The 25,848-nt window shown below is 46.7% G+C and overlaps 1 protein-coding gene across 1 annotated transcript; it reads right to left on the bottom strand.

The window, feature by feature from the left end:
• Nucleotides 1–20,528: 20,528 nt before the first annotated feature.
• On the bottom strand, nucleotides 20,529–21,361 carry ALTATR162_LOCUS7001 (uncharacterized protein; the record flags this gene model as incomplete). The annotated part of the gene is made up of 2 exons (XM_043314627.1): nucleotides 20,529–20,955; nucleotides 21,018–21,361. The coding sequence occupies 2 exons, from the start codon at nucleotides 21,359–21,361 to the stop codon at nucleotides 20,529–20,531; spliced, it is 771 nt and encodes a 256-aa protein (XP_043170562.1).
• Nucleotides 21,362–25,848: the final 4,487 nt, after the last annotated feature.

Raw genomic sequence — 25,848 nt, 5'->3', positions numbered from 1 at the left:
TTCGAATGGAGACCATCCTGCGAATTTATTACCTCCGTCATAGCTTCGACTGCTTCACTAATACCATGATGGTCTTCATGGTCTACATTGGCAACTTAGCTCTTGAAGGCCTTAGCAGCAATCAGCTGGACAACGCTAGCGTTGAAGCCCTCCAATCAACCCTCATTCTGTGCCTCAATGGTCTGAAAAGCTATAGGAAAGCATTCCACGTCTCGAAGCTCGCTTATTATGCTTTAAGCATGCGAATGTCTCCGCGTGACTTACGACTGCTACAGGCGTATTCTGGCCTAGAAGACAATGCTGTAGACGAGCAAGCATTAATAAGCCATGTTCATAGGTATGCGTGTATATTGCCCACTACTGCACTTATTTGTTTTGTAGTCCTGTTAGTTAACAAATGATAGCTCCTGGCCTATCCCTATCTTCAACGTTAAAGATAAGGATCCCGAGAAAGCGAGGTTAAGGAACCTGATTGAACAAATTAAGAGAGTCTCATTAGCGGATGATTTTAGCTTTAGTAGTACACCTAAGCTGCGATGAACAACCTCTTACCATGTGTGACGCACCAACGCGCACTTCGAACATCTAAACAGCCCTACAACTTGCGGCTGTAGAGCCTTACACAATAGCTATTATCGCGAGATTTTTTGGTAGAGAGATAAATAGAGGCTAAGAAATATATCGCGCTATCGATATCGTGTAGAAGGGTTAATGTTGCGGCTACGTCGTGACCTGAGAGGTACTGCGCTTGCAACAACACCTTGAGGCTCTCTACTACCCGCAGGCCTTACAACAGCTCTTTTTTTAAAAAGCAGTTTTTGCAGAAGCCTTAAGGTTGCGCTTCTTACTCTTTTGCAAAGTTTTAAGAGCTTGTTGAAGTCGTTTTGCAGTCCTGCGAGCAGCTGCCCTAGAGGCCTGTTCAGCAGCCCTTGCCTGACGCCTATTCTCCTTCTCCTTCTCCTTTGCCTGCCTAGACTCCCCACAAAGTCTATTTATCTTAGCCTTTTGGCGTTGTAGCAGCTCCTTCGCGCGCGCTCCTACAGACCGACAATTATTCTTGAAATTTCCGTTCGCTAAATTATGTTCTAATTGAAGTTACTGTTAGATGATATTACTGTGAAGCGATGTTAACATCTAAGATATTGGGCGCACGGATTGGGAGAGTTGCGTTGGATTACTGACAAACATAAGATAACTCGCTGCTCGGTGATGTAGCGATTCGTAGATATCTACACAAGGCACTAGGCCTACGCTGACTCGACGTCCTGGCAGCTACTAGCATACATGGGCAAACCGTATAAACGGTCGAAAATTTCTCAAACGGTTGAACGGTTTAAAAATATTGCAAAGGGGCTAAACGATCGAAGAAAGTTTTAAAACAAAACGAAGAACGACTTATAGGGGTAGAAAATCCACAGCGCCTACTTCTCTTACCAGTCGAAATAATGCCCCCCATCACCCCTAACATCCTGAGAGTCACCTTTCCGGCCGTGGGATTCTGTTTAAAAACCCATCCCGTTTTTCATGGAGGGGCCCGTATGATCCACGCGAATTGCCGTACATTCAATCATCTCGATAGTTTTACATGTGATTCGAAATTTCACCCCATGAACATATCCTTCTTGCCCTAGAAAACGCCCCTTTTCCGGCCCGATGACTCCGCGGGGATAGACAAAAATTAATCGCTATGCGGTTAATTTTTGGGTTTTTTTCCTTTTCTGCTGTGGTTGACACCAAAACCCCCCAGAGGCGTACAATCCGGAGGGATATCTGTTGCCATACCGTTAATGAAGCTAGTAAAACCATCACTAACCCCTCGCATTAATAGTCCTAACCTCCAGTTTCCCTTTTAGTTTTGCGAGTTGTTTCCCGGGTTTTTGGTTAGGGTGGGGGGGGCATCGCCGTAGGAGTAGAGGGATTTTCCGGGGGTCCGTGATTAAATTCCGTTTGCCAGAATGCTGTGGCCGAGGCAATAGTATCTTCGTGCCTTTCCCTTTCCGGGCCTTCGGGTTTGGATATACGCGATGCTTTTCCCGGGGATCAAGGCGCTGGGTACCCGTTACGGACCTGGTGGATCTGGATGCGACGGGATGATTGTTTCTGACGTGTTTGGGCAGCATTTACCTTATGGTCGTATGGGGATCTCGACACACGGTGCAAGCATAGAAGGTTTTCCCCTTCCAGACTTGCGTCCGCGTGTATTTGAACGCTCCTTCGTGATCTACATAATTAAGAGTGTAGGGTGTTAAGTTTGGGAGAGGAGGCCCTGCGCTGCAACTATCTGAGGTGGGGTGAGCTTCTTTTTAGATGACCGTACACGACCCATCTCAACCCCCCGTACTAGAGTGGAGGGAAAGGGCCCAAACCGTTCAGAGAGGAAGTTTCGGTAATCCATTGATATCTTGGGGGTTTCCGTAGCATCAATAATAGACGATGTGTCAGATGACATATTGAAAAAGGAAAAAGACGGGGTTTTGGGGTTTTTGGTATAAGGGTTTTGGGAGCCCGATATCAGAAACATGAAAGATTTTCGAGAAAAAGGAAAAAACCCGTTTAACCGTTTAAACGGTTAAACGTGCATAAACAGTTGGAACGAAACGAACGAACGAATGAACGGACGGAAGTGCCCATGTATGGCTACTAGCCAGCCGCGCCCGAAGCCGGCTCGAGCATTATGGATTCCGGGGGGAGAAAATCCCCCGGGACGATAGTATTGTGGGGCGAAGCCTGAGACGGGATCTGCTGCAACTTCTCCAAAACATATAAGAATGGTCGCAATGGTAACGAAATTAGGCTTTAGGATATATTGGGGTGCGCCCTAGTTTATAGAAGACGTGTCATTGAATTTGCGGCTAAATCTTCGTTAGACTGTGAAGGATGTAATGTTGTCGCCCTACACAACCTGTCGAAAGAATGTATCCCTACACCTACTATTTGTTGTACATGATAAATAGTAACTGGACGTACAACGATTGAAAAGCTTTGCTGAGTATCACGCGTAGTGTCGAATTTGAGGCTTCCGGCAAACGGCTGTATGTTCAGCGACCGTTTCGAGTGCCGCATCTCAGACTTGGGAACAAACAAATCCAATCAAATTTCAACCTTATTTTGATCTTGTTTGAATGGCGACTCTCGCAATATTGTTTTGATTTGTTTTGATGGTGTCGTATGCTCGTTTTGATTTGGAAGGTTTGATCGTTTTTGTAACGGTTTTGGGGCCCTTTGGGCCCAGATCAACTTTTAGTACGAGTTGGGATAGCTCTTTACGGTCATCAAATTTTGTAGCTTAGCCCACCTCAGATAGTCAATTCAGCGCAGTCCCCCCCCATCTTAAACCCCGTCACATTTTTGGGATCGTTTTAATACGCATAGGGGGGGGTATATATTTTAAAGTTCCAAAACCCCGGTTTTAAGCGATTTGGGTAAAAATACGCCTGATCTCAGCATCGCTCACAGTCTCCATGGCTAGCTCCGTTGCCGCTGTTTCTAGTGGAGTAAAACCAGCCGCCCGCTAGCTCTTGATACACTGTATTGCCGCCATCAAGTTAGAGCCAATATTACGCCTCCGAGACTCTAACAGGTCGCCTAGCTCACTAAAGAGACGCTCACAATCGCAACTACTTGCTGGGATTGTAAGTACGTCAATAGCAAGCTGCGCAAGTTCTGGGTACCTCGAGCGTATCCCAACCCAGTAACTAACAGGATTGCCACCTTGTTCGAACTGAGTAACAGTCCAGGCTGGCTCAAAACGACGCCACCGTTGTAATTGATCGTATTGGGTTGTGTCGTCATCGCCGGCAGGCTCTACGTTAACTAGGGCTGTTATTATATCCCGTAAGCTGCTCATGCGAGGCTGTTTTGGGCGCGGTTTCTCAGGAGACGGTGGCTTATACGATGCCCACAACTGCTGTAAAGCTGCGTCGTTTTGAGCGATCCAATCGGGCTTATCGCGCCAACTGTTCGAGCAGTAGTTCTTGTAGTATGGGTGGAGGCAGCAAGCGGCGTAGTATACGAGCGAGGCGTCGAGTTTGCCGTAGTAACAATCTAGCTTCTTCCAGGCAGCGCGTAGGTTGATCGCGAGGTGACCTTCGGGCGCACCATTGTGGTTAAAGTTGACGTCTTCGTACTGCTCAATTACAGTCTCGTACAGCTTCAGTATCGCTTCGAACTGTGGTACGACCTCGTATATAGCCCCAAAGCCGCCCGTTTTACCGCGAGCCTGGAGGCTATCGGTCGCCTCCTTCAGTGGCCGTAGCGCTTCGATATACTCCATTATGACTGCCCAATCTGCTGCTCGTAGCCCATCTGATCTCATCCAAGCTGGGGCGTCTGGTAACTGCTTGTTTCTACCCCGAGCACGCGCGTCGTCGCCGTATTGGCGGTCTATATGATCGGCTGCGTATTTGTCAATAGCGTCCTTAAGTGTAACAGCGCGCTCAAAGGCGTTGAAGTAGCTATTCCAGCGTGTAACAACGGGCTTAACGGGCTCTAAATACTTGTCAGTGTTAGCGTGTGGGAAGCTGTTGCTGGCTCGTTGCGCGTCTTTAAATCGATCGTGTTGTGTAGGCGTTCGAATATAGCTAACAATGTCAATAAGTACGCCTAGAGGCCCGTCTTTCCGCCATTCCCTCATGTATAGATCTTCAGTTGCGATCTCCTCCGTGCTATTGTTGTAGGCGTCGCCATCTACACCAAACATAATAATCTGCCCAACGAGATTAAACGTATGAGGTGCACAGCGGAGGCGACGATGCGCGGCATCAAAACCGTATTTGTTTGCAAGATGGGCTACAGCAGCGTTGTTAGCAGCCGCGTTGTCGAGTACAAAGTAACCAACAGTACTAGCAGATACACCAAAACGTCTAAGTATCTCTGCTACAACTTCAGCAATCCGTACGCCTGTATGAGCGCCCGTAAGTTGCGGGATAGCAAGGGGCAGGTCCCTAACGATGCCAGCAGCGTCAGCAAAGTGTGCTATTATGCCAAAGAAGCCTCGTTTCCCCCCTTTAGTTGTCCATCCGTCAAAACTAATGTGAATCTTGCTAATAGCCTTCGACAACAACCTAACAACGTGAGGCTCTATACAGCGATATAGCCGCATAATATACGTCGAAACACTGCGGTGACTCACCCATAGTGCTGCTGCCGCCTCGGGGTTTGCGTACGCGATCATCTCCTTGAAAGCAGGAGTTTCGAACTCGCGGAGCGGGTGGTTGTTGCTAATAAGCCAAGTAACTGCGGCGTATCTAAAGCCTTGTACGTCGAAGTTACCAATCGTATTAGCTGTGTTCTGGGTAACTGCATGGCCTCCGCGAACCATCATATTAAGGTGTAAGCCCAGGGTACCTTGCATGGTCACGTGGATTATCCAGCGACCAATCAGCCTACTACTCTATGTATATAAGCTTAGATTATAGACCTCTCGGTGATTAAGCAGAATACACACAATCTACTTACACAAGGGTATACTGCCCGTTTCGCGCTTGGACTGTCGATATAGGCCTGCCTTTGCTGTCGCGATTGTGAAGGGCTTTGTTAATCGCTATATGCTTTAAGGCTCCGCTTGTTGATCAAGTCGTCTCGTGTATAGGCTTACCGCCTGCCCATTTGTTCTGGTGACAAGCCCGGCATACCTAGAATATACGGCTTATGTCTTTGATCAGCGCGACGCGATAACCGTAGTCGTATACCCAGCTTTTCTTGTGTTTCTGTGTACGCGCAGGCTTACAGTACTGTGGCAGGCGGGTCCAATCAATTCCATCAAAATTATTAGCTATACGCTCGTCTATCACTACGCTGGCTTCCTTGTCGTTATCCTTTCTAGCGTCGTTACTTTCGGCCTTAGTGGCAGCTTTAGAAGCTTTAATGGGCGGGATAATCGCGTTGTCAGGCACTAAATCAAGCAATTGTGATTCGAATGGGCGCTCTTCGGTGGCCTGGCTTGCAGCTATAGCTAGGGCTTTGCGCGGGGAGGATCGTATAGCCAGCTCGGGCTAGGGCGACTCAACGATGATAGGGTGGTTGACATTGCCGCGCGTTGTTTTGGTGCGCTTACTGGGCGCGATGGCGCCTTTTAATCCGCGTTTTTTCGGGGCAGGAGGCATGCTAGGTTTTGTAAGCGCTCGAAAGTGCCCTAGATAGAGGTATAGAGTGTTGCAACTAGTTGCGTGTGTAAGAAGTAGAGAGGTGTATCACGTGTACGTCGGACGATAGGTAATCTTTAGCCACTCTAACTTACTAGTACTCGCGCACGGGCCCTATCGTCTGAAAATCAACATACTTCATAAGATATTATTACAATTACATCGTTGATATTTTCAATATTAAGACCTAGGAGGTTATAGTATAGCGAATTCTGTACAACAAGATTAAAACGTTAAATCAAATCAATTAAATTACGGCTTTAATTTGATCTTGTTTGACTATTTTAAAGGCTCGATTCGATACTAATTTGATTTGCAAAAAAGATCTAAAACTCAATCAAATCAAGCTCTTGATTGTTCCTAAGTCTGCCGCATCTGCTTGAGCTATCCTCGTGGTGGGTAATAGTCGAATTGTTGTTGTTGCTGTTGTTGTTCTGGAGGGTATTCCACATTTGAACCCTGCCCACTATCATGACTGTCTTGTGATGTGTTCACATGTAACAGGTCTAGGTCAAAAGCATTTAAATATCCTGGTTAGTTCTACAGGCTTTGCATGTTCACAAGTGATAAACTATAGTTAAAGTTTGTAAAAAATAGATTGCCAAAGGGCATCGGTACTATAGGTTCGCCCGGCAGGTAAAACGGGGTCGAAGCTGTCTTGATGTCTAGGAAAGGATTGTTATGGGTAGTACTGAAAAGGGGGCCGAGGGTCGAAAGTGCTACTAGTATCTATTAATTTCCGGCGAAAGTTCTCCTGTAGCACCTCCGCAGTTTGCTGGGCGTTGTATGGGATATAATAATGTTGGTAAGTATTAGGCCCCAGAGTTTCTTCTTTTATACAAGTCGAGCAGTTCATTGGGCCTAGGATTGCAGGGGCCGGAGAAAATCTCTTAAGAACTCCCTTAATAACATAGGGGCTCGAGCGGCGAGGGGATTGTTAGTCGCATTGCACGTAACTAGCAAATTAGTTTTCTAATAGAAACGACCATGCTGGGCCCTTAGAGCCTCTATCTTTTGTTCCTGTAGGTCATTTCAATATTTTGGGCAATTAATTGCATGACTAGGACGGATAAAATTAATTCATTTTATTTTTTAGCATAGCAAAACTTTTTTTAAAATAAACAATTACCTACTATCCCCTTTTTTGGAGTAGATGAAATCAAGGTCCGGCCTGTTGGGAAATTTTTTAGTTATTTCTGGTTTAACGGGTTCCCGCGTTTTTGTTTTTGTTAAACTCGACAGAACCCTTTTGCCCCTCGTTACGAATGGCCGCCCCATCTTGCAGAGACATAGTCGTGTAACGAGCATCTTAGTGCTCTAGTAGTCTGCCTTGGGGAACTGTTCGCGTTCAAGGCCCGTCATGTGCTTTTGGGCTTAACGACCTCTAGGTAATGCTGCCTTCGACTATTCCTCGAGCTCGTTGGGCAGTCCTAAGATACTTCCTTAAACTAACTATGGGGACCCACTTTTAAAAGAAAATAAACGCAAAAAAATTTAAGGGAAAAAAATTGTTGAAACATTTGGGGGGAAGATTAATACAAAAAAAGTAACTGTAATTTTAGCTTCACATACAAAGTTAGTTGAAACACGTACCCCTTTTGGGGCCTAGCAGCAGTTCGAGGTGAGTACAGCTTGGGGAAAGCTTTTTAGAGATAAATGCAAGTTTTTATAATTTATAAGGAGGGGATCCGGCCCAGACCCCGCTGGGCCCCTCCGGACGGGAGCTGTTTTGTCGTGGTGCGGCGAGTCGCCCCTAGTACCCCCCCCGCGCGGGTTTTCTCAACCCCATTCCCCCTAGGGGTTTTGTTGTTCACCTGGGGGGTGCGTAGCAAAGATGCTGTGCAGTCCTCGAAAGCGATCACAGGTAGTCTTCTAGTGATCGCAACCCAAATAGAGACCCCAGTAGATTGTAAACTCCACTAGGTGCGCAAAAGCAGTTCTTTTTTTGATTTTTCTGTTTTGGGGTCTTTATTCCCAAATAAAGACTAAGAGCGAGGCTCTATTTATATTCCAATAGTAATCTATGCCCTGCTTACATAGCCATTACTAGGGAAATAGAATGCTAAGGGCCGGGTTTTAGGGGTTCTTGGGTTTGTAAGGTTTTTAGCTGCTTTAAAGGGTAAAGCTGGGGTAACCCTACCGCTTGTACAAGTCTAAGGTCTAGCGCTAAAATAATTATAACAGTGTTCTTCAGGCTAAGAAGACGCACGGCCCTAGTCATGTATACCAAATAATCGCCATCATCCCCCTCTATTCAGGCCCATAAGATAAGAGTATTTTGGTTTCCCATGGCCAAAAGCAAATTCATTTTTAAATTCGCATTTTTAGGGGACCTGATAAGCAATTATGCCTTAGCGGCCTAGGTACTTGCGGGACTAGTCTGCAAAGGTTTGGGGGACCTGATAAACATAAATACTTAGTTAGCAACAACAACAACTACTAGCATTTAACTATGAGGAGCTTATAAGGGGGAAAGGGGAAAGGGTAAACAGTCTTAAAATAGCAGTTGAACAGTTTTTCTGCTATATCAGGGTCCGGGGCTTCGTAAGGATCGACAAAGAAAATCCGTTTCCGATGTCGTCGCTGTCCAGGTAGAACGTAGTGTCGTTTATATACCCCCATTAAGCCTTTTTCTTGAGTGCTCTTGGTTTTCCCTCCCGACGGTCATAGAGAGCATCCGGGGCGCTCACTGGCAGATCTCGTGTCGAGCCTTTGTGGGCCGGGTTGACCGTGGCCCCTGCTCCCGTATCTTTTGGGTTTTGGGGTTACTACAGAGCTACCTTTAAAATTCAGAGTTTAGACCAACATAGCTAGTAGCCCTCAATTCATGATCACGCATTAAGTCCTCTGAGATAGTCGAGATCCCCGTTCGAACCAACCAATGCGGGCACGTGTTTACTATGTGCTTCGCCATCCTTATCCTTACTAGTAAATAGTTTTCCGCTGCGCTTTTCCCAAATTGAGAGACGCGCTCGTCGCATGTGAGAGTATGTCGTCGGCAGCCCAGACGAAAAAAAAAAATTAGTCATGCACAACGACGAGTAGAGCTAGATGTAAAATATAAGAGCAAGCTTACATGTTCGAGAGCATTTTAACCTTTTCTTGTTGTTATTGTTAACGTGCTCGCTCAAATCCTGGGGAATTTTTAGTGTATGGTTTAGCTGTGTGGCCCATACGCTTTTAGCAAGTGAAGACTCGGGTTTTTAGATGGTCATACCCCTTTGACGATCTCTCTGAGCTTGCTTATAGATACAGTTGGGTGACTTGAGTTGGCAGTTAGAAAAGGGCACTTCGCTAGGGAAAATTTGATTTCTAGCTGAGTAAGCAGACAAAATTTAATGTAGTTGCAGAATAAGGGGGACCAACTTTTGCTTCGGGATGCCATACGTTTAGGCTCTAGAAGATCATCAGCACGGAGGCAAAAAAAGCATTGTTGACTTTTACAACGTACACGTAGCCCTTTTGCCCTCCCCATTAACATGGGTAGGGGGACGGTAGTAGAGCACGCTTGAGCCTAGGGGTAGCTATCTTGGGGCCCTGGGGAGCTTCCCGCTCTTTAGAATCGACCCGCATAATGACAGTGGCTGCCTCGCCCGTATAGTTGAGAACTCTCTAGTACGTACTTAATAATAACGTCATATTACGTGTTGTGTTTCGGGCTTGTAGTGACTGCGATAGGCTTGCTGCTGTTCCTGCATGCGTACTAACAAGACATGCAAGCGTTATAGCAGGTTGAAGATAGAAGAACCGCAGGCCGCCTAGAGGAGACACAAATTAGGTCGTTGTTTTGGCTGTGAGGCAGCTGCCACTAATGATAGCGCTGTTACATCACTAGCTATGTGCTAGTTATATCTAGGCCTCGGCTACGTCTAGTGTCTTGGTAAAGAGTTCCGCACCAAATCATAAGGGGTGTCTCTCGATACAAAAATGCCCAACTAACACGGGAAGCATTAAACAGGCCGGGAGAATAACAGGGAGATAATTTTAATGTTATGAGCAATCTACACATCAGAAGGTCTACATCAACTAACCCGAACGACAACTTTATCTTCCCTTGCTCACAGGATACTTATAGCCGACTAGCAGTCTAACATAAGCTGCATTTTTGCTTTTGCTTTAACTCGCACCCTCGCCGACAGAGACGAACGCACGTAGGTTAGCTTTCAAGAGCAATTACTATGTGCTCTTAATTGTAACATTACTAATTAGCATTTTGCAGCATTATCTGACATACTAAGTAGACATAGCGACGGCATCGCTAGCGAACGCAGCCCTGTAAATAGCCAAAACTTGCTAGATGGGCCCGAACGCAGCTTAGCTAATATTAATGTGCTATACTTATTAAATAGAAAGTTTACATTAAATCTGGATTGCGATCGGCTTCTAAAGCCCGACACGAACCGACCTAGCATATACACATCCAAATCTGCGGAGGAAGTCGTGGAACATCTTTAGCTTAATACACTCTTACTAGTTCCTATTCTAAACCAAATCAAAATTAAGATGTTTTACACTTGTAGACTAATTAAGTTTAATAAAGGCTCTTGTCTAAGGGCTCTTTAGAGCATTAGCGACTAGTTCGTAGAACAATTTTAAGAGACTAGGAAGTCTGCTCAGTACGAGATATCGGACTGTGGCAGGGAAGAAGATTTGGGGCCGGCGAATTTAGGGGATTTTTAATAGCACTAGGAAGCAAAGAAAGAGAAGCACAACACCGTAGATGATAAACAGATGCTTATTTACGAAGACGGAGTAGTTTTAAAAGGCATAACGAGGGTGCGCCGCTTAGTAGAGTTAAAAAATGTTCCGACAGCGGGCAGAGCTAAGCTAGGGTCCCTAACAATAGTAAGATCTAGGGACTAAAACAGCTTCACGATAAGAACTAGATACACGAAGAGTTAGTCTGCTAGGCGATGGACAGAGGTGTTGTGTCGACCGGAATCACACCTTAGACAATTCCTGGTAGAAAAACTGGCCGGAGAGTCTCTCCTATTTGTCCTAACCAAAGCTCTCTAATCTTTAGAAAATGTCCCTAAAGCCTTTTCACAGAAACTACCTCGAAATATATTCCTCTATGCTCTCGTAGCCGTATATCTCTCCTTAGACGAAACTAACGAGTTCGCCGTTCGAACACCGTTCTCCTGACCCTTACCCCCTTTACTATAGCTAGTATCTTAATAACACGTGATTCCCTTATGAAATGATTAGCTAAGTGATTACATAACAACACTAAGAGCAACTGTGCTCTGCGGAAAGAAGAACAATCACAACTTAGTTCAAGCTCTTAGCGCCTTAGCACTTAACTGTTATCACTCTGCCTCCTACCTCAAGCCACCTAACGCACGTTTCATAACTGTATTTAGTTGTTTGCTACGCCCTACTACCGTATGTAGGAGCTTCCTCTAACGCGTTGCTAGAGGTGTCTAAGTCGTCGTTAGTAAAGCGACTGAGTATAACGTCAGGGTTGAAGGGGTTGGTCGGTTGGTTAGTTGGTTAGTATTCATTTTTCGGCTAGTTGATAGGGATTAAGTCTGCTATCTCGCCTCCCGAAGGGCATATAGGACGTGCTAAGCTATGGAATTACAGTGCTGCTACACTACCTTAGAAAGCATTTCTTGCCTGCGCGGGTATTGCTACCGTTTTAGAACTACAGCTCCCCTTCTAGTTGGGGAGACTAAGCGATGTATGTACATTTGTAAACATATAAGGAGGAGGTTAAGGAAGTAGTTGGTTGATTGATAGAGTCTATCGAAGAGAGCGAATATATGTCCTTATGTTACATAATCAGTGATAAAACGCATTATCTCTACGTAGGCGTAGATGCTGACAACATTAGGGTAATTTCCTTGCATTTTAAGGCATTAATGCGCTAAGAGAGAGAGAGAGAGAGTGTGTGTGTGTAGGGGGAGGGGGGAAAGAGGAAGAGGGGTAGGGAGTATTGCAGCTATCGTACTGGACCTAGTTCTGCTAGGTGTTGCATTGCCTGTTGCTGTTGCAGGGCAGGAAAAGCTACTGGGGACAAACCTTAGTGTAGTACTGTGTGAGTTGGGTGAAGGCTTTAAAGGCCTCTAGATCCCCTATCAGCACCGCAGTATACGCTAGACCGTCGGCCTGGCTAGATAGCGGTGTAGGTAGTCGAAGTGGCTATTGGCTAAAGGCCTCTAGGGTCTTGCGGCAGAGCGCGAGGTGCTCTAGCGTCTTGTCGCGCCCGCATAAGCAGGTAAGGTTTGCATCCTTGTAGTTGTACTTTCGGTAGTACTAGGCAAAGTCCCTATGTCTAGATCAGATAGAGAGTAGTCTAGCTAAGGTGGCTCTTAGTAGGTCTAGCTCCTTTAGACTGCTGCGTAGTGCATAGTCTAGGTGCTAGCTTTTGTACTATTTCGAGAGCTTAGTCTTCTTGTTAGACTACCAGATCTACTGTGTGTGTCGTAGTGTCTTGCGGGCTATTGTCTTAATGCCTGAGAGTATAGGCACAGCGGCTTGTCTGGTTGGGGGTAATAGATGCTAAGCTTCTAGGTTAGCTAATCTGTCTGCTGCTTCATTTCCTTTAATGCCTAGGTGTCCTAGGGCCTATTTGATAGAGACGTCGTAGGTCTCTATAGCGCCATAGCACTCTAGGAAGCACAGTCTGCAACAAGTAAGCAATAGACAGATTGATTACCGTATTAGGCGTAAAAAGACTACAATCTGGCTCGTGCCACGCCTAATCCGGTAATCAATCTGTCTATTGCTTGCTTGTTGCGGACTGTGCTAGGAAGGCCTATTGAGACGTAGGGGGTGCATCGCCCCTCAGGCACCATATGACTAAGTTGCTGTCTATGCACAGCTAGATTCGGCGGCTATTAAGCTCTAGTTGTCTTATGGTGTGCTGGAGGCCTCTCTATGCTCTGATTGCCTTAGCGTCAAAGACGTGCGAGGTAGAGTTAAGTGACCCGCGTCCAGTCTGCAGTTGCTTTCCGTTCTGATACACTGCGAAGCCGTAGGTGACCAGCTTTTCTCCTTCCTTTGTGTACTGTTTAGAGCTATCTGAGAAGATAGTCACGTCTAGTGGTAGGAGGTGGGCCCACTATATATTGAAAGCCTTAGCTGCAGTCTTCTTGTCTATGCTGAGCGTTAGGTCAGTTCGGCAGCTAGTTGAGTAGTGACGGGCTGTGAGTATAGTCCTAGGGATCTCTGGTAGAAGAGATGCTATCTGTTGGACTTTAGTCTTAACCTGCTAGGGTTGTCCCGTTTTTACGCCCTTATTTACTACATGTACTGCTGTGCGCCTAGTAAGGGGGTAGTCTGTGTCTGTAGTGCGCAAGTGGGTTGCAAATCTAAGTTTAGCTTCCTCTAGTGCTACCGCTGCAGACAGTAGTCCGGCGTCTCGGAAGAGTGCAGCTGTAGGGGTTGTTCTCCACACTAGTAGAATGCCCCTTGCTGCTATAGCGAGTGTCTTATCTATAGCAGCTATATGCCATCTAATGTAAGCGCTAACCTCTTGCGGCCTGTCTGGTTTAAGTGAATGTGGCTGTTTAGTGCGGCCTCTGTACTAGCATTCCGTCCCATACCAGGGTTGGGTGGATATATCCTAGTTGCCTCAAAGGACTTTCTGATGGTTGGAGGCTTAAAAGTTCTACAGTAAGCTCTCCAGAACAGCTCAAAAAAGTCTCCTTTCACTACTGGGAGGACCCCGTGGCTGCGGTGAAGGTAGTTTTCGAGCTCCGTTGAGTAGGCAGATGAGAGAGGACCAAACATCACAACATCAAGCGGCTGAAGCGTATAGGTAGAGTAAGGTGGCAATACAGCCAATAGGATCTTGTGTTCATAGCAATACTCTAAAAAATCCATGGATAGGTGGGATGAATGGCCATCAACGAGTAGTACTCGATACCCAGTCCGAGCGCACCGACCGGTCTCCCTTTTAAACACCTCTTTAAGCCAAGATAATCCTATATCGTCGTTACTCTAGCTAGAGGGGGATGAAGTGACAAAGACTAGGTGCTTTTTGGGATCGATCGCCTCAACCCAGGACGATTTTAGAGCTCCGGCAGCTGACTTGAAAATGAGAGATAGAGAAACAGCTGTACTATCCGAACAAATACAAGCTATCACCGTTATCCACTCTCTTAAACCATCCTGTATAGCTGCAGTTACTCCTTTTTGCCTATAAACCTCCTTATCAAAGACTCTTTTCGATCTTCCAACTACTCTAATCATAAAGCCCTTTTCATCCATATTGAAGATATAAGACAGCTGCACCTCGTACTCCTTCATCTTATCGTGTAACAGATCAAAGTATAAGCTGTACTTAGCCTCTGAATCAGCTTTGTGACGCTCCCTGTCCATCCCTGTCTGCTAGCGTGATATGAGATGGGGGGAGTTTCTGCGGAAGAACCGAGAAACCCAGCTATCCAAGGCTTCTCTACTAAGTAGGGATAAAGCAAAGTTGCGTATCATTGTACGGGACGGTAGAGTACGCCTCTCAGTAAGCGATTTAATATACTATACGAGCTCCATCTCATGTTGTAGATCGAGTGAGTAATAAGCGAGTTTGTTGGGTTGGGTTTTGCCTTAGTGTCTTCGAGCGAGCGTAGTACGCTCTACATCATACTTTTTTGCAATTTGTGAGTACGAGAAATCATCTCCTGGTTCGCGCGATCCGATTTCTACAATCGTTTCCTAAATCAGGTACATATTAGTGGAGTTATGACGCGTTTTGTGAAGTTCGAAAAGTTGGTGGGGTAGGCATCACATGACCATGGGCATCACGCTCACAGACACGGTAGTAATCATGACCCGCGACGCATCAGCAAAGCGCAACGTCTATACAAGCCTCAGCTACACCAAGGCTCTCGAGGAAGGACTCCGCGATAACTACAGACCAGGTGAGTTGTTCATGCAGAATAACACACCAATACACACTGCCCATCGCTCGAGGGAGTGGCTAGAGCTTCTCGATGTTCATACCATCGATTGGCCACCATACTCACCGGATCCTAACCCAATAGAACACTTGTGGTGGAGTCTCAAAAAGATCTCTATAAGCGCAATCCTCATCTCGATCCTATGGGAGGTTCAGAAAGTAACTGGGCTGAGTATGAGATGGGCTTGAAGGAGGCGTGGGCTGCCATACCCAAAAAACTGGTGCGCAGCCTCATCACATCTATGCCGCGATGTATCACCGCAGTTCTTCCAGAAAGAGGCTACCAGACACGATATTGAGGCAATTGCAATCATTTCTGTCGTTTCAGAATTTTATATGGACCTACTTTGATGGAGTTGCGTTGAATTGAAATGTGTGAGATTTTCTGAGTTCGTGGCCCGTGCGGCGCGGGCGAACAGACTTTTGGCGTGGAGTACCTCGACCCGCTCATCAATATGGCGCAACTGCACACGCTCAACGTCACTTCCGAGTTCTTAAAGGACGCAATACATAACTACAGTAGCCATCTTGAGATCTCTCGGGATGGGCGCAAGATCCGATGGAAGGGTGGCCGTGATGTGACCATGCACAGCGGCGAAGGCTCGTCGGAGCATTACAGCGCCGCACCAAACGATACTTGTAAGCCTAGGACCACATCACATGACTGCTCTGCAGGCATGACTAATGCGTCCGACTACTTAAGAGCTCAGATCACACATTTGTACATACACAGAAGAATACACTCATTCATGTGACCTTATACTACTACCACCTTATGCTTACAATACTAGCTCCGTGTTTTCATTCAAGCGTATCAAGACCGGTACCAGTAGCACCAGCAGCGACCTTTCTAATAAGTCTGGACACGCAAAAAAGCCAGCTCGAGTCCAGCATGAGAAGGAACAAAACAAATTTGCCTACAAGCTTCTTTTCTTTTAGGAGAATGATTCTGAGAACGAAGATAATTTCTACGGATTCGACGCTGGGTCTGCAGCCAACTACTCTTATCAGCCGAAACCCACTAGCAACTCTTCGGGCTTTAACAGCTCGATTATGCAGGCAATTCGATGCAACGGTTCACTCATAGAACACATCATCTGCCTCAAGTGACCACGCGGAGCCTTAGCGCTTGACGCAAGCTCGTTCATTCGCACTTGCGATAGCAATGCTAACCTTTCAACCAGAAGAACTACGGGGGGATTATCATGTGTTGCCTTTAGATTGTTAACGATCAAATTTTTTGGGGTGCCAGCGCTAGGCCCTAACAAGTGACGCTTTCGAGTTCTGTGAGAGGGCTGATGAACGTTGTCCATCTTCCAGATGCTCTTTTTTAAAAGATTTGGTTAGTCGACGACCTTAGGATAGTCGCAACGCGAAGGCTGAACATAAACTTAAATCGTCGAAAGCCATACCCTGCTACCATATTTTCGTCGGCCTGGCGCTAGGACCAGGAAAAGTTTTGGGCTGATGTTAATATCTCTGCTCTCCATACCAAGACTTTACTGCCTTTACATCATAGAATCGATAAGATGGTTCTAGACGAAAAACCTTGGATCGTATGCTGTAGCATTTACGCCCAGATAGTGACTCTGCATATGACCATGCGAGGTAGGGAGTTGTCTAATCAAATGTCCTACGATCTGTGACTGTGGCTGTAACATAGGTGCCTCGAAAGGATAGGGTGTTGTGGGGTTGCTTCTAGGAGCAAAATTAGAAGAATGCGTCGCGCTGTGTAGAGAGTCGTACACGGACAGATCGACAACACGTGTAGTAGATACAGGGATCATAAGTTGCTAGATCGTATTGAAAGGGAGTTGGGTGCCAGTTAGACGGAGATACGACGGATCAGGTCATTCGAGAACATAGGAGAGCAAAGTTGCAGCAGAATTTTCCGAGAAATCGTCGCCGACATTAGAGGAAAGCGTCCCCGAGTCAGTGGCATTGAGGCTGAGTATAGGTGCGGGAACCGTATGGGAAAGGCTCAGTGATCGAGGAAGCGGAAGGTTGGGCAGGATTTCGGAGAGCTTGGCCAGAAGAAGAGGAAGATACCGAGACTGTCCTCCACGGATCGTCGATATAAAGGTCAAGAAGCGACACACGTACTCGCAAGGACTTAACGCGAATGCCTCCGGCGAGAAAGATGTGCAAGCGACTACATCAATGAGACAACAAGCAATATCAAATAACTTCTCAGTCTGCAGCGCTGTTAGCTAATGTTCGACGTAATAGGTATGGTAAAACGTCGCAAGGTTGCATGTGCAGGATTGGTTACATAGGGCAACTCTGCTAGTCAAGGCACGGACGTCAGAGAAGGACGTTGTCTAGTGGTACGCTAGTAAGATCGAAGTGTAGCAGATTGTTGCATCAAGAGATAGGCTCGAACGTCGATGAACTCTGAAATTGAGAACGAATGATGCGTAAGAAAAACCTAATCTACTTACCAATCCTGCGCCATGTGCATCCAAGGCTTGCTGGGGAAATTGATGCGAGATCGTAAGAACAGACTGGTCATCAATTAATCAATCAATCTAACGCCGTCTAAATTGATTGATTGAGTGCTTTTTTAGGCTCAGATTGAGTTGAGATTGATTAAGTTCTACACACAGAGCCGAAATTGAGTTAAGTTGAATGACAAAATTAGAACGTAAAGTTAAGTTAATTAAGATTAATTAAGATTGATTGAGATTAATTAGGGACTAATTATAAGATTGACTTTGACCTATTAAGAATTAGTTAGGTGTTTTGCCTTTAGGCCTATTCTTCTCCACGATCAAATTAACTGTAAGGCGCTAAGTAACTTAGGCTTCATATTAAGTCGTCGTACACTAAGCAGATCTCTAAGCTCACTAAAGATTCTCTCGCAGTTAGCTGAGGCAGCTAGAATAGAGTAGATATTAAGGGCTAGTTGGGAGAGAACTAGGTATCGAGAGCGCGTAACCAGCCAATAGTTAATTAGGTGCCTTGCGAGAGGGTCGTCTTCCGCTAAAGGCGCCTCGCGCTTCCAAATATCATACTTATCGTCCATTGTGCTAGCTACCTGCTTTTGGCCTGCCTTGATAGAGCTCCGAAGGAAGTCATCCCGCCCTAACGCTCTACCAACGCGCTAGCGCTTATGCGGTCGCGCGGCTCCCTTAGACGACGACGGCCTACTAGCTTTTGCAGCTACCTTATCCTTGTGTGACCTCTATAATCGTGAGAAGGACTGGTAGCCTTGCTCTAACTAGTCCTTAAATAGATGAGGACCCTCTATATCTTTGTTATAGTTGTCTAGTACTTTCTATAGGTCTTTAAGCGTGTATTTGTACGTAGGGTAGAGTATAGTTGCTGTAAAGTAGATAGGGGAGTCTCTAAGCTTGTTGTAGTACTTAGAGAGCTTTGCGTGGGCGTTGTTAACGTTCGTCTTAAGATAATCCTCTGGCGCGTTAGGGTCTTCATAATCAATACTCTGTAGTCTCTCTTTTTAAGATTTAAGTTGCGCAAGTAGCCATTTAAAGGTAATAAGAACCTCCTAAATAGCACTATAGCTACTAGAAGCGCCTCTGCCCTGCAGTAACATGGTAGCCTCTTTGAACGGCTTAAGCAGCTGCTTATACTCAGTTATCGTTGCCCAATCCTTTGCGTGCATTCCTCCTTCTTAAATAAACTTGCGTAGCTGCTCGCGTGGCTCTTTCTGGCGAGTAGCTGCAGCGACTTAGTATTCCTCTATTTTAAGTTGTATGTAGGCGTCAAGCGCTGTGTAGAGCTCGCATGCGCGATCGAAACAATCGTAATAGGAATTCCAGCGTGTCTTGACAGGCTTAACAAGTTCTCTTAGCTTAAACGGCTCCTTACAGTGCTTTGTATTAGCTTCTTAAAGCCTCAGAAATAGCTCTCGGTTCTGTGGCGATGATGTAGCAGAGGTAATCGCGTTAAAGAGTACAGCAATAGGACCGAACTGTCGCCACTCAGCTATAAACTCCTCTTCTTCCTGTGTACGTGTTAGCGGAGTAAGTACTACACAGTAAGGTAGCTTACATTAATATTAAGCCCCTTGTTTTTAAAAGAGTCCTTATCCCGACCCTATATAATCTCTTGCGCAGCGAGGTTAAGAATGTAGCATGTACAGCGTAACTGGCGATAAGGCGCATAGAAACTGAGATCTTCTGCGAGGAACTCTACTGCGACATTATTGTTCGCAGCGTTGTCTAAAACAAAGTAGCCTACGTGTTCTTTATTAATCTCAAAGGTTATAAGCGTGTTAGATACAAGAGAGCTAATATTCGCGCTAGAGTGTTTTCCGTGCAGCACGGGTAGGCTAAGTAGGTAGTCTACTAGCTTAGCAGCCTCGTTAAGGTGATGTACGCAGATTCCCGTGATAGCTCTCTTGTTGCCTGTCGACGTCTAATTGTTAAAGGAGAAGTGGATAAGACTAGTTGCTTTATGGAGGTAGTCTACAACAGCTAGTATAAACGCCTTATATTTGGTAATAATATGATCGCGAAGGGAAACATAGCTCTTCTACAACACCGACTTAGCTAGCGGATTAGCAGCCTTTATTAGCGCGCGGAAGGAGGGGTTTTTAATCGCCCGAAGAGACTAGTTGTCGTCTGCAATCTAGCGAGTAATTGCCTAGAGAAACTTACTACAGTTAAAGCTTCTTGCTAGCTCGTTGGCTACGTCCTAAGATACCTTAGTCCCACTAGCCTGCATAACAGCGAGTATTAATGTTTAACTAGCTGGGGTCTTTGTAATCTTGCCTAGTTTATCGTAGCTGTAACTAGGCTTAATCTGTGCTAGGTGGCTTGCTGCAGAGCTAGTAGAGAGATGAACGTTGTATTCTCTACTTATTTTCTTAGCTGTGTAGCAGTGTTTACAAAGCTAGTACTTCTTCTGCTGCCCCCAATGCCAGACTGGCCAGCTGTACAGATATATCTAGCTTAGTTTAGACCCGCGCGCGTGTTTATAAGGCCGTTTCTGTAAATGAGGTACTCTCTTCTAATTCAGGCCATCGTATGTATCGTCGTCGATATCAGATACCTCGAGAGGTAGAAGGTCAGAGTCGTCATAGACTTCGGGCGCGTCGACCTTAGGGTATACGGAGGTAGCTACTAGAGGTAGGCACGTATTATCTGCGCAGGCAGCTGTTTTCTCAATCGCCTTAGGAAGACTTTCGCTTATTATATGTAGAGGTAGGCGTGAAGGTTGGCGGTATTAGTGAGGTAGCTGTTAGTAGGAGTTGTTGTGTTAAGTCGCGACGTAACGCGCTAATAGTGCTTACTAAGTAGGTTATTAATAAGGAGAGAGTCTAAGCTAAACAGAGTACAACCTGCAACTACCCTTTGATAATAAAAAATAGTCTTGCAATATATTTTAAACACAACCTAAACTTAATTAATTAATTAACTTTATGTTACTAAGTTGAGTTGGAGTTAAGTTCTAACTATCCTAAGTTGAGTTGAAGTTGATTGACGAACTCAATCAATCAATCAATCAGATTGAGTTCAAGTTGATTGATGACCAGTCTGCGTAAGAAGGTCTCTGGCTATCTCGATTGGATACTTATACGTAAGGGAATTGTCATTTGAGACACTGCTCACTAGGCCCTGGCAGACACTCAGCTGCCATGCCTGTGACCGCAACCATTGTTGAGTTATGCGAATCTGTATTCCCTGGACTTCAGTACACTCGAGATGTGCTGGGACGGCTTCTGAGAGCTGGGTTTGCACCTGTGTAATCCATGCAGCACTTGCATGCGTGTTGTGCACTCGATTCCAAAGGTTGATGAAAGTGTCGTCAATAATCTTGAACATATTGATCATGACTTCGAGTCCAACAGCGATAGGTCGATCGGAAGGTACCTCGTCCAGCAAAGGCGGATATATGGTTGGATACAAGGAGATTGGGCGGTGTTTGTGCAACGCATAAGTCCTGAGAGCAGTTAGTGAGAGCCTTGAGGACAGGTCTTACGCCGAGGATACCCATAAACATACCTTTCAGCTATGAAAAGAAGCCAGTACAAGACTCGTTTCCTTGATGTATCCAGAGGGTCATGCTTGTACGTTTCCTCGTCATGCATGCCTAGCAGCTGCGCCTGCGTTGTGGCATCCCGAAGATACGTCCATGCTGTGTTCTCGCGTGCCAGTCCGAAATAGCAGCCACTGTAAAACCACGAAGTAAGCACACTCATGTGGGTCGGGTTCTCGCGATGATCATAGCCCTGTCGTACATGAACCGACTCTTCCAGCAGCACTTGGCCGATGCCGACGTTTGGCATGTGAGCCATTTCTTGACGCGGCAGCACGTTGACCAGCGGTTTATGGTTAGCTTGGATCATGACGTAGGCGCATAGTGCGACGATCATACAGTATGCCTCTGTAGAGCGCTTCATACCAACGACTACTTCTTGCGCTCTTTGCCGATGTAAGACGGGCTCTGAAGGGGAGACATGCGTGAAGAAATGTTCTATGCAGCTCTCAACGAGGGCGAAAGGCAACAGGCCTTGAGTGCGAGCAAACGTGGAAGAGATTGACCGTCCATCGAAGCCGAGATCGATAGGGGATCCGGCAGCAAGCTGGGCCTCACGAAGTTCAGATAGGACTTTAGCGCGGCTACCCTTGGGACCTTTCTTCTGTGGTATTGCATTGTATGTGTAACGGGCTAGAGCCCGGATGCTATAGTGATCCTCGGTGGAACCTTCGGAGCCTCCTCGGCATTCTAGAAGCTTCAAGATGCTACGCGTACGATAAGCTAAACATATATAGATATCGCAGCACCATAGATAGGTTTTCTTCTTTATCGAATACAATCCTGTTACCAGGCATCGGCATACTTTGCGCAGCCCCTTACAGTATGTACATGCAAGACCAGCGGAAACGCAGTTCTTGCAAGGACCCGTGCCTTTACCAAAGCACTTGATCTTCCTTCGATGACAGCTACGAATGACAGAGTGAGTCGTGTGGCTTGTGGGAGTGTACCGACGATACGTACCTGTCGCAGGCTCGCTTGACCGGAGTAGTTGTGGTAGGATTGGAAGCTATGGAGAGTAGCAAGCTAGCGTGGGAACGTCTCGTCATGTACGTGATGAGAAATGCAGTCGCCGAGCGGATCCGCTGGTTCCTATTAGTACAACGAACATGTTGCGCCTACGTTCGGGGAGTTATCTTTGGAAATTGCTTGTGTCACTGTGCTCCAATGAACGCTCATTCGCACCAGTTAACCTAGACAATTCAAAAGCACAAGCGTCGAAGTGCACAGCATTACCGGGCCAGCCCGGATGGGGGCGGTGGCTTGCTAATTCCAGGACATAGCATGGTGAAGCGTCGCAGGAGATTAGCCGAGTCCCTGCCAATATCGCACATGTCGACTGATGAAGATTTCTGTCTTAGGCAGCGGAATCAGAGAGATCGATCGGCGAGATGAAGAATGTTGTTGGAATGCTTCTTAGCCTTGTCGGGACGGCAGACGGGTTCTTGCAAGAACGTCTAAATTAGCTACGTCCGCGTAACGTGCTGGCCGGGTCGATATGGGCGCTGCCGTTTTGCAGCAGGCGTTGGATACTGCCACGTCTCACATCTTATTGGTTGATGAGGTAGACGATCTGTCCCCTGGAAGGATCCTACAGTAGCTTATCACACTTATGGAAAGCACTGACATGTCGGGGGTAGCGGATGAGGTAGCGGTGCAGATCATTGGCTTTTTGGTGGCTATGCGAGCCGCGGAAACGCTCTAGTCTCCATCCTCCGCGCGCACGTCCCCGCAACCGAGTCAGGCAATTCCCCGGTTTCTAAACCCTCCTTGTCGTGAGTTACTATAATCTTGTTTCGTTTCAACCAATAATGCACCCGAGCACACTTAGTCACTACGTAACTCTCTGCAGCCAACTTGATCATGTTAATAGCATTTGGTCACGAGCTGAGGTCTGCGTGGAGGTTAAGAAAGTTATGGAGAATTCAGATACTGTACTAGGCAAGTATAGCACACAGGAAGGCAAGGCCCCATAACTCTACGACACATTGTGTGGGACGGAGGGTTAGGTGGCGGACGGACTTGGATGGTCCGTAACCGCATTCTAGCAACATGAACATGAGCATCAGACTCTCGCTGTCCACATTGCCGTCCTGCGGCTTAGGTTGTTAGAAGTAAATGGTCTTCCACTCCGGCTGAGAGCCGCGGAGCCTTTTTGAGCAGCGATCGGGAGAACGGCAATGATCCTGCTGGTCCGTAGACCTAGATCGCAAGGATGATGTCTGGCTGCGGTGCTGTTGGGCTGATTGGATATCAAGTCGCTGGAGACTGTTCCCGAAAGCATAGATGCGGAGAGCAAGTACTGTAGCTTATCAGGCAACGCCCGATCTGGGGCAACGCCCGATCCCGATCACTAACACCACCTAGACGAGGTTGTAGAGCCTCACCTAATAGCTATTATCGCGATCCTTTTTGGAGGAGTAATTTAGACGTCAGATTGCATGTATCTATCTACTTGTATTTGGCTGGAATCTTGATTGATCGGGCGCGACGCGATCGCGGAGCCGGGAGGCCTGTTTCCGGTGCAGGTGCTGAGGGTGGTTTATGAGCAACACCACTACTTTGCACAGCTGCAGAACCACGTTTCTGCCTCTTTTTGACTCCTTGTTGCTGTGAGGCCTTGCGCTTGCCTTTTGGGCCAGTCTGTGATCTGTTTTGAGAGTCGCGCTCCTGTTTCTTGCGTGAGAGGGGATGAGGTTGTGCTGGGTTGCACCAACAGTTGGAACGATTTCGGTCCGCGACAGCCTACCGGTAAAGGCGGGTGCTAGACGGGACCTACCACGGGCACGAGGCTTGACCGTGTGATAGATCACACTAGCGCGCATGATCTCTGCGACTAGCCCCACCTGCGCAGGTTAAATACCACTCGTTACACACATGCGGCGCGAATTTGGCGAGCTGGTGAATGCTCGACATACGAAAGCCGCGTTAGGCTTGTGCTGGATCGCGATTGCGCGTCCATAAAGTTTGCGTCGGCGAAGTCAAGCTCCGATCGTGGCCCCCTTCTTGAGATCAGCGAATCAAGTCGTAAATTGGAAGCGACGCACGAACAAGGCTCTTCTTATCACATAGAGATCTGCAGTTCGCTACTTGTCTGATTAGCGTCCCTGAAGTTTAATGATCACCCTTGACGTCCTCTTGATTCCGCTTCCTGAGCCGCCTCTCTAAGGCTACCTTGAAGTATACCTAATGGATCTATGTTGTGCTAAGAGCTTAAGCCTTTATCGTCCTCATAACCCATCTGAAATGACCCAGTCTGCCGCATCCAGCATTACCCGGCCATACGTGCGTGCCTGCCTCTAGCAGTAACACAATCCACCCCTCATTGGTGTCCTCTTTCATAGTGTGACCAAAACTTGCTATCTGTAAGGGGCTACGCTCGGGGAGCTATCGCACAGGTATACTGGAGTTGTATTCGATAGAGAAGAGAACTACAGGTAGCTAGGGTTCTGAAGGTCGTTCAGGGGGCGGCGGCTCGGGATAACCTTCCGCCGGGCTCGCTTGCACAGAATCCGGGTGCTTAGGGGGGCACCCGGAATCTGTGGACAGTGCGCCTCGCGCACGTGACCGAGATATCATCGAGGATTCACCAACTGGGCTCCAGCCCATCACACTATCAGTCAATTCAGTCCAGACTGTAGTCTGTGCACGCTAACTCTGTTGCCACGCTAACCTAGCTACCTACCCCTCTAAGACTAGTGCGTACAGACAAAACGAGTAAAGCTATATCTTTATCTTCGGTTTCACCCCTGCCCGTGATGAGATATAAGGTTCTGACAGCATACAGTCTGGACTGAATTGACTGATAGCAAGTCTGGTGTGACCGCTTACAGGTCTCTCGTTCATTAGAGATGGTGATGAAGACGAATGACTCGGGTCCTGCGCGTTGTGCTGGATTTGTTCCTCAGTCTTCGGAAAGTTCTGAACTTTATACTCGACTCAATGAGGTATGGAAAACTCTATCTTCCTTTACGATAAATCTAACTCTGCTAGATACTGGACAACGCCGAACTCATCAATGAGTTCTCTTAGGTCTATAGACAATGAACACATGAAAACGAATGCACAGGCGTTACTTCCCAATCAGTTCCTACACTAGAAGAGATAAACGATATGTTGAAGCAGGAGGAGGAAATCGGAATGTCGCTCAAGCGCGTACGGGATATTGTCCTCAGTCATCAACACAGTACCCTTGCATTCGTGACTGAAGGTTGTAAGCTATTATGAGACGTTGCAACAAGACAACTAGAGCTGGTATGGTCCCTTAACCTAAGAAAAGCCGAAACTTAGGACTAATAGTCTGCAACAGGACAACGAAAGTTAGCGTTGAGAAAGGGCTAACGACTTCCTGACGGCGGTGGGCGTCAAGTCAGCTTTACTCTAGCTTCCAGAGTCCATGGAGAGGATCCCTCTGGACTCTGATCACTCCATGATCGTTGCATTTGATGCACGGAATAACCGAGGGTAGACTAGTGCACGGGACAGGCTTCAACAGTTTGAGGAGAATGCTCCGAACGATATTATGGGCCCGTTTTGTAGGTAGAGCCGGATACAATGCTTTCTATTAAGGTGTCTACTTGTTTTGCGCGTTGGCCATGGTAGAAGCTGCGCGGTACTCCTGCATGCGTTTACTGTGGGCACATAGAACCTTACCTAATCTAAGCCCATCTCTCCTCTATCACACTTGCTCTGTTAATCATGCATTCAGCATATAACGGCGGGCCGCTCTAGCGATAAAGTGGCTAGAGATTTAGCACAGCCTAGCATTCTTCTACTTCCGTCGTACTCCTAATCTTA

The sequence above is a fragment of the Alternaria atra genome (genome assembly GCF_907166805.1).
Source record: "Alternaria atra isolate CS162 genome assembly, contig: 26, whole genome shotgun sequence".
Lineage (NCBI taxonomy): Eukaryota > Fungi > Ascomycota > Dothideomycetes > Pleosporales > Pleosporaceae > Alternaria > Alternaria atra.
The sequence above is the reverse complement of the archived record's forward strand: the minus strand, read 5'-3'. Positions and strand labels throughout refer to the sequence as shown.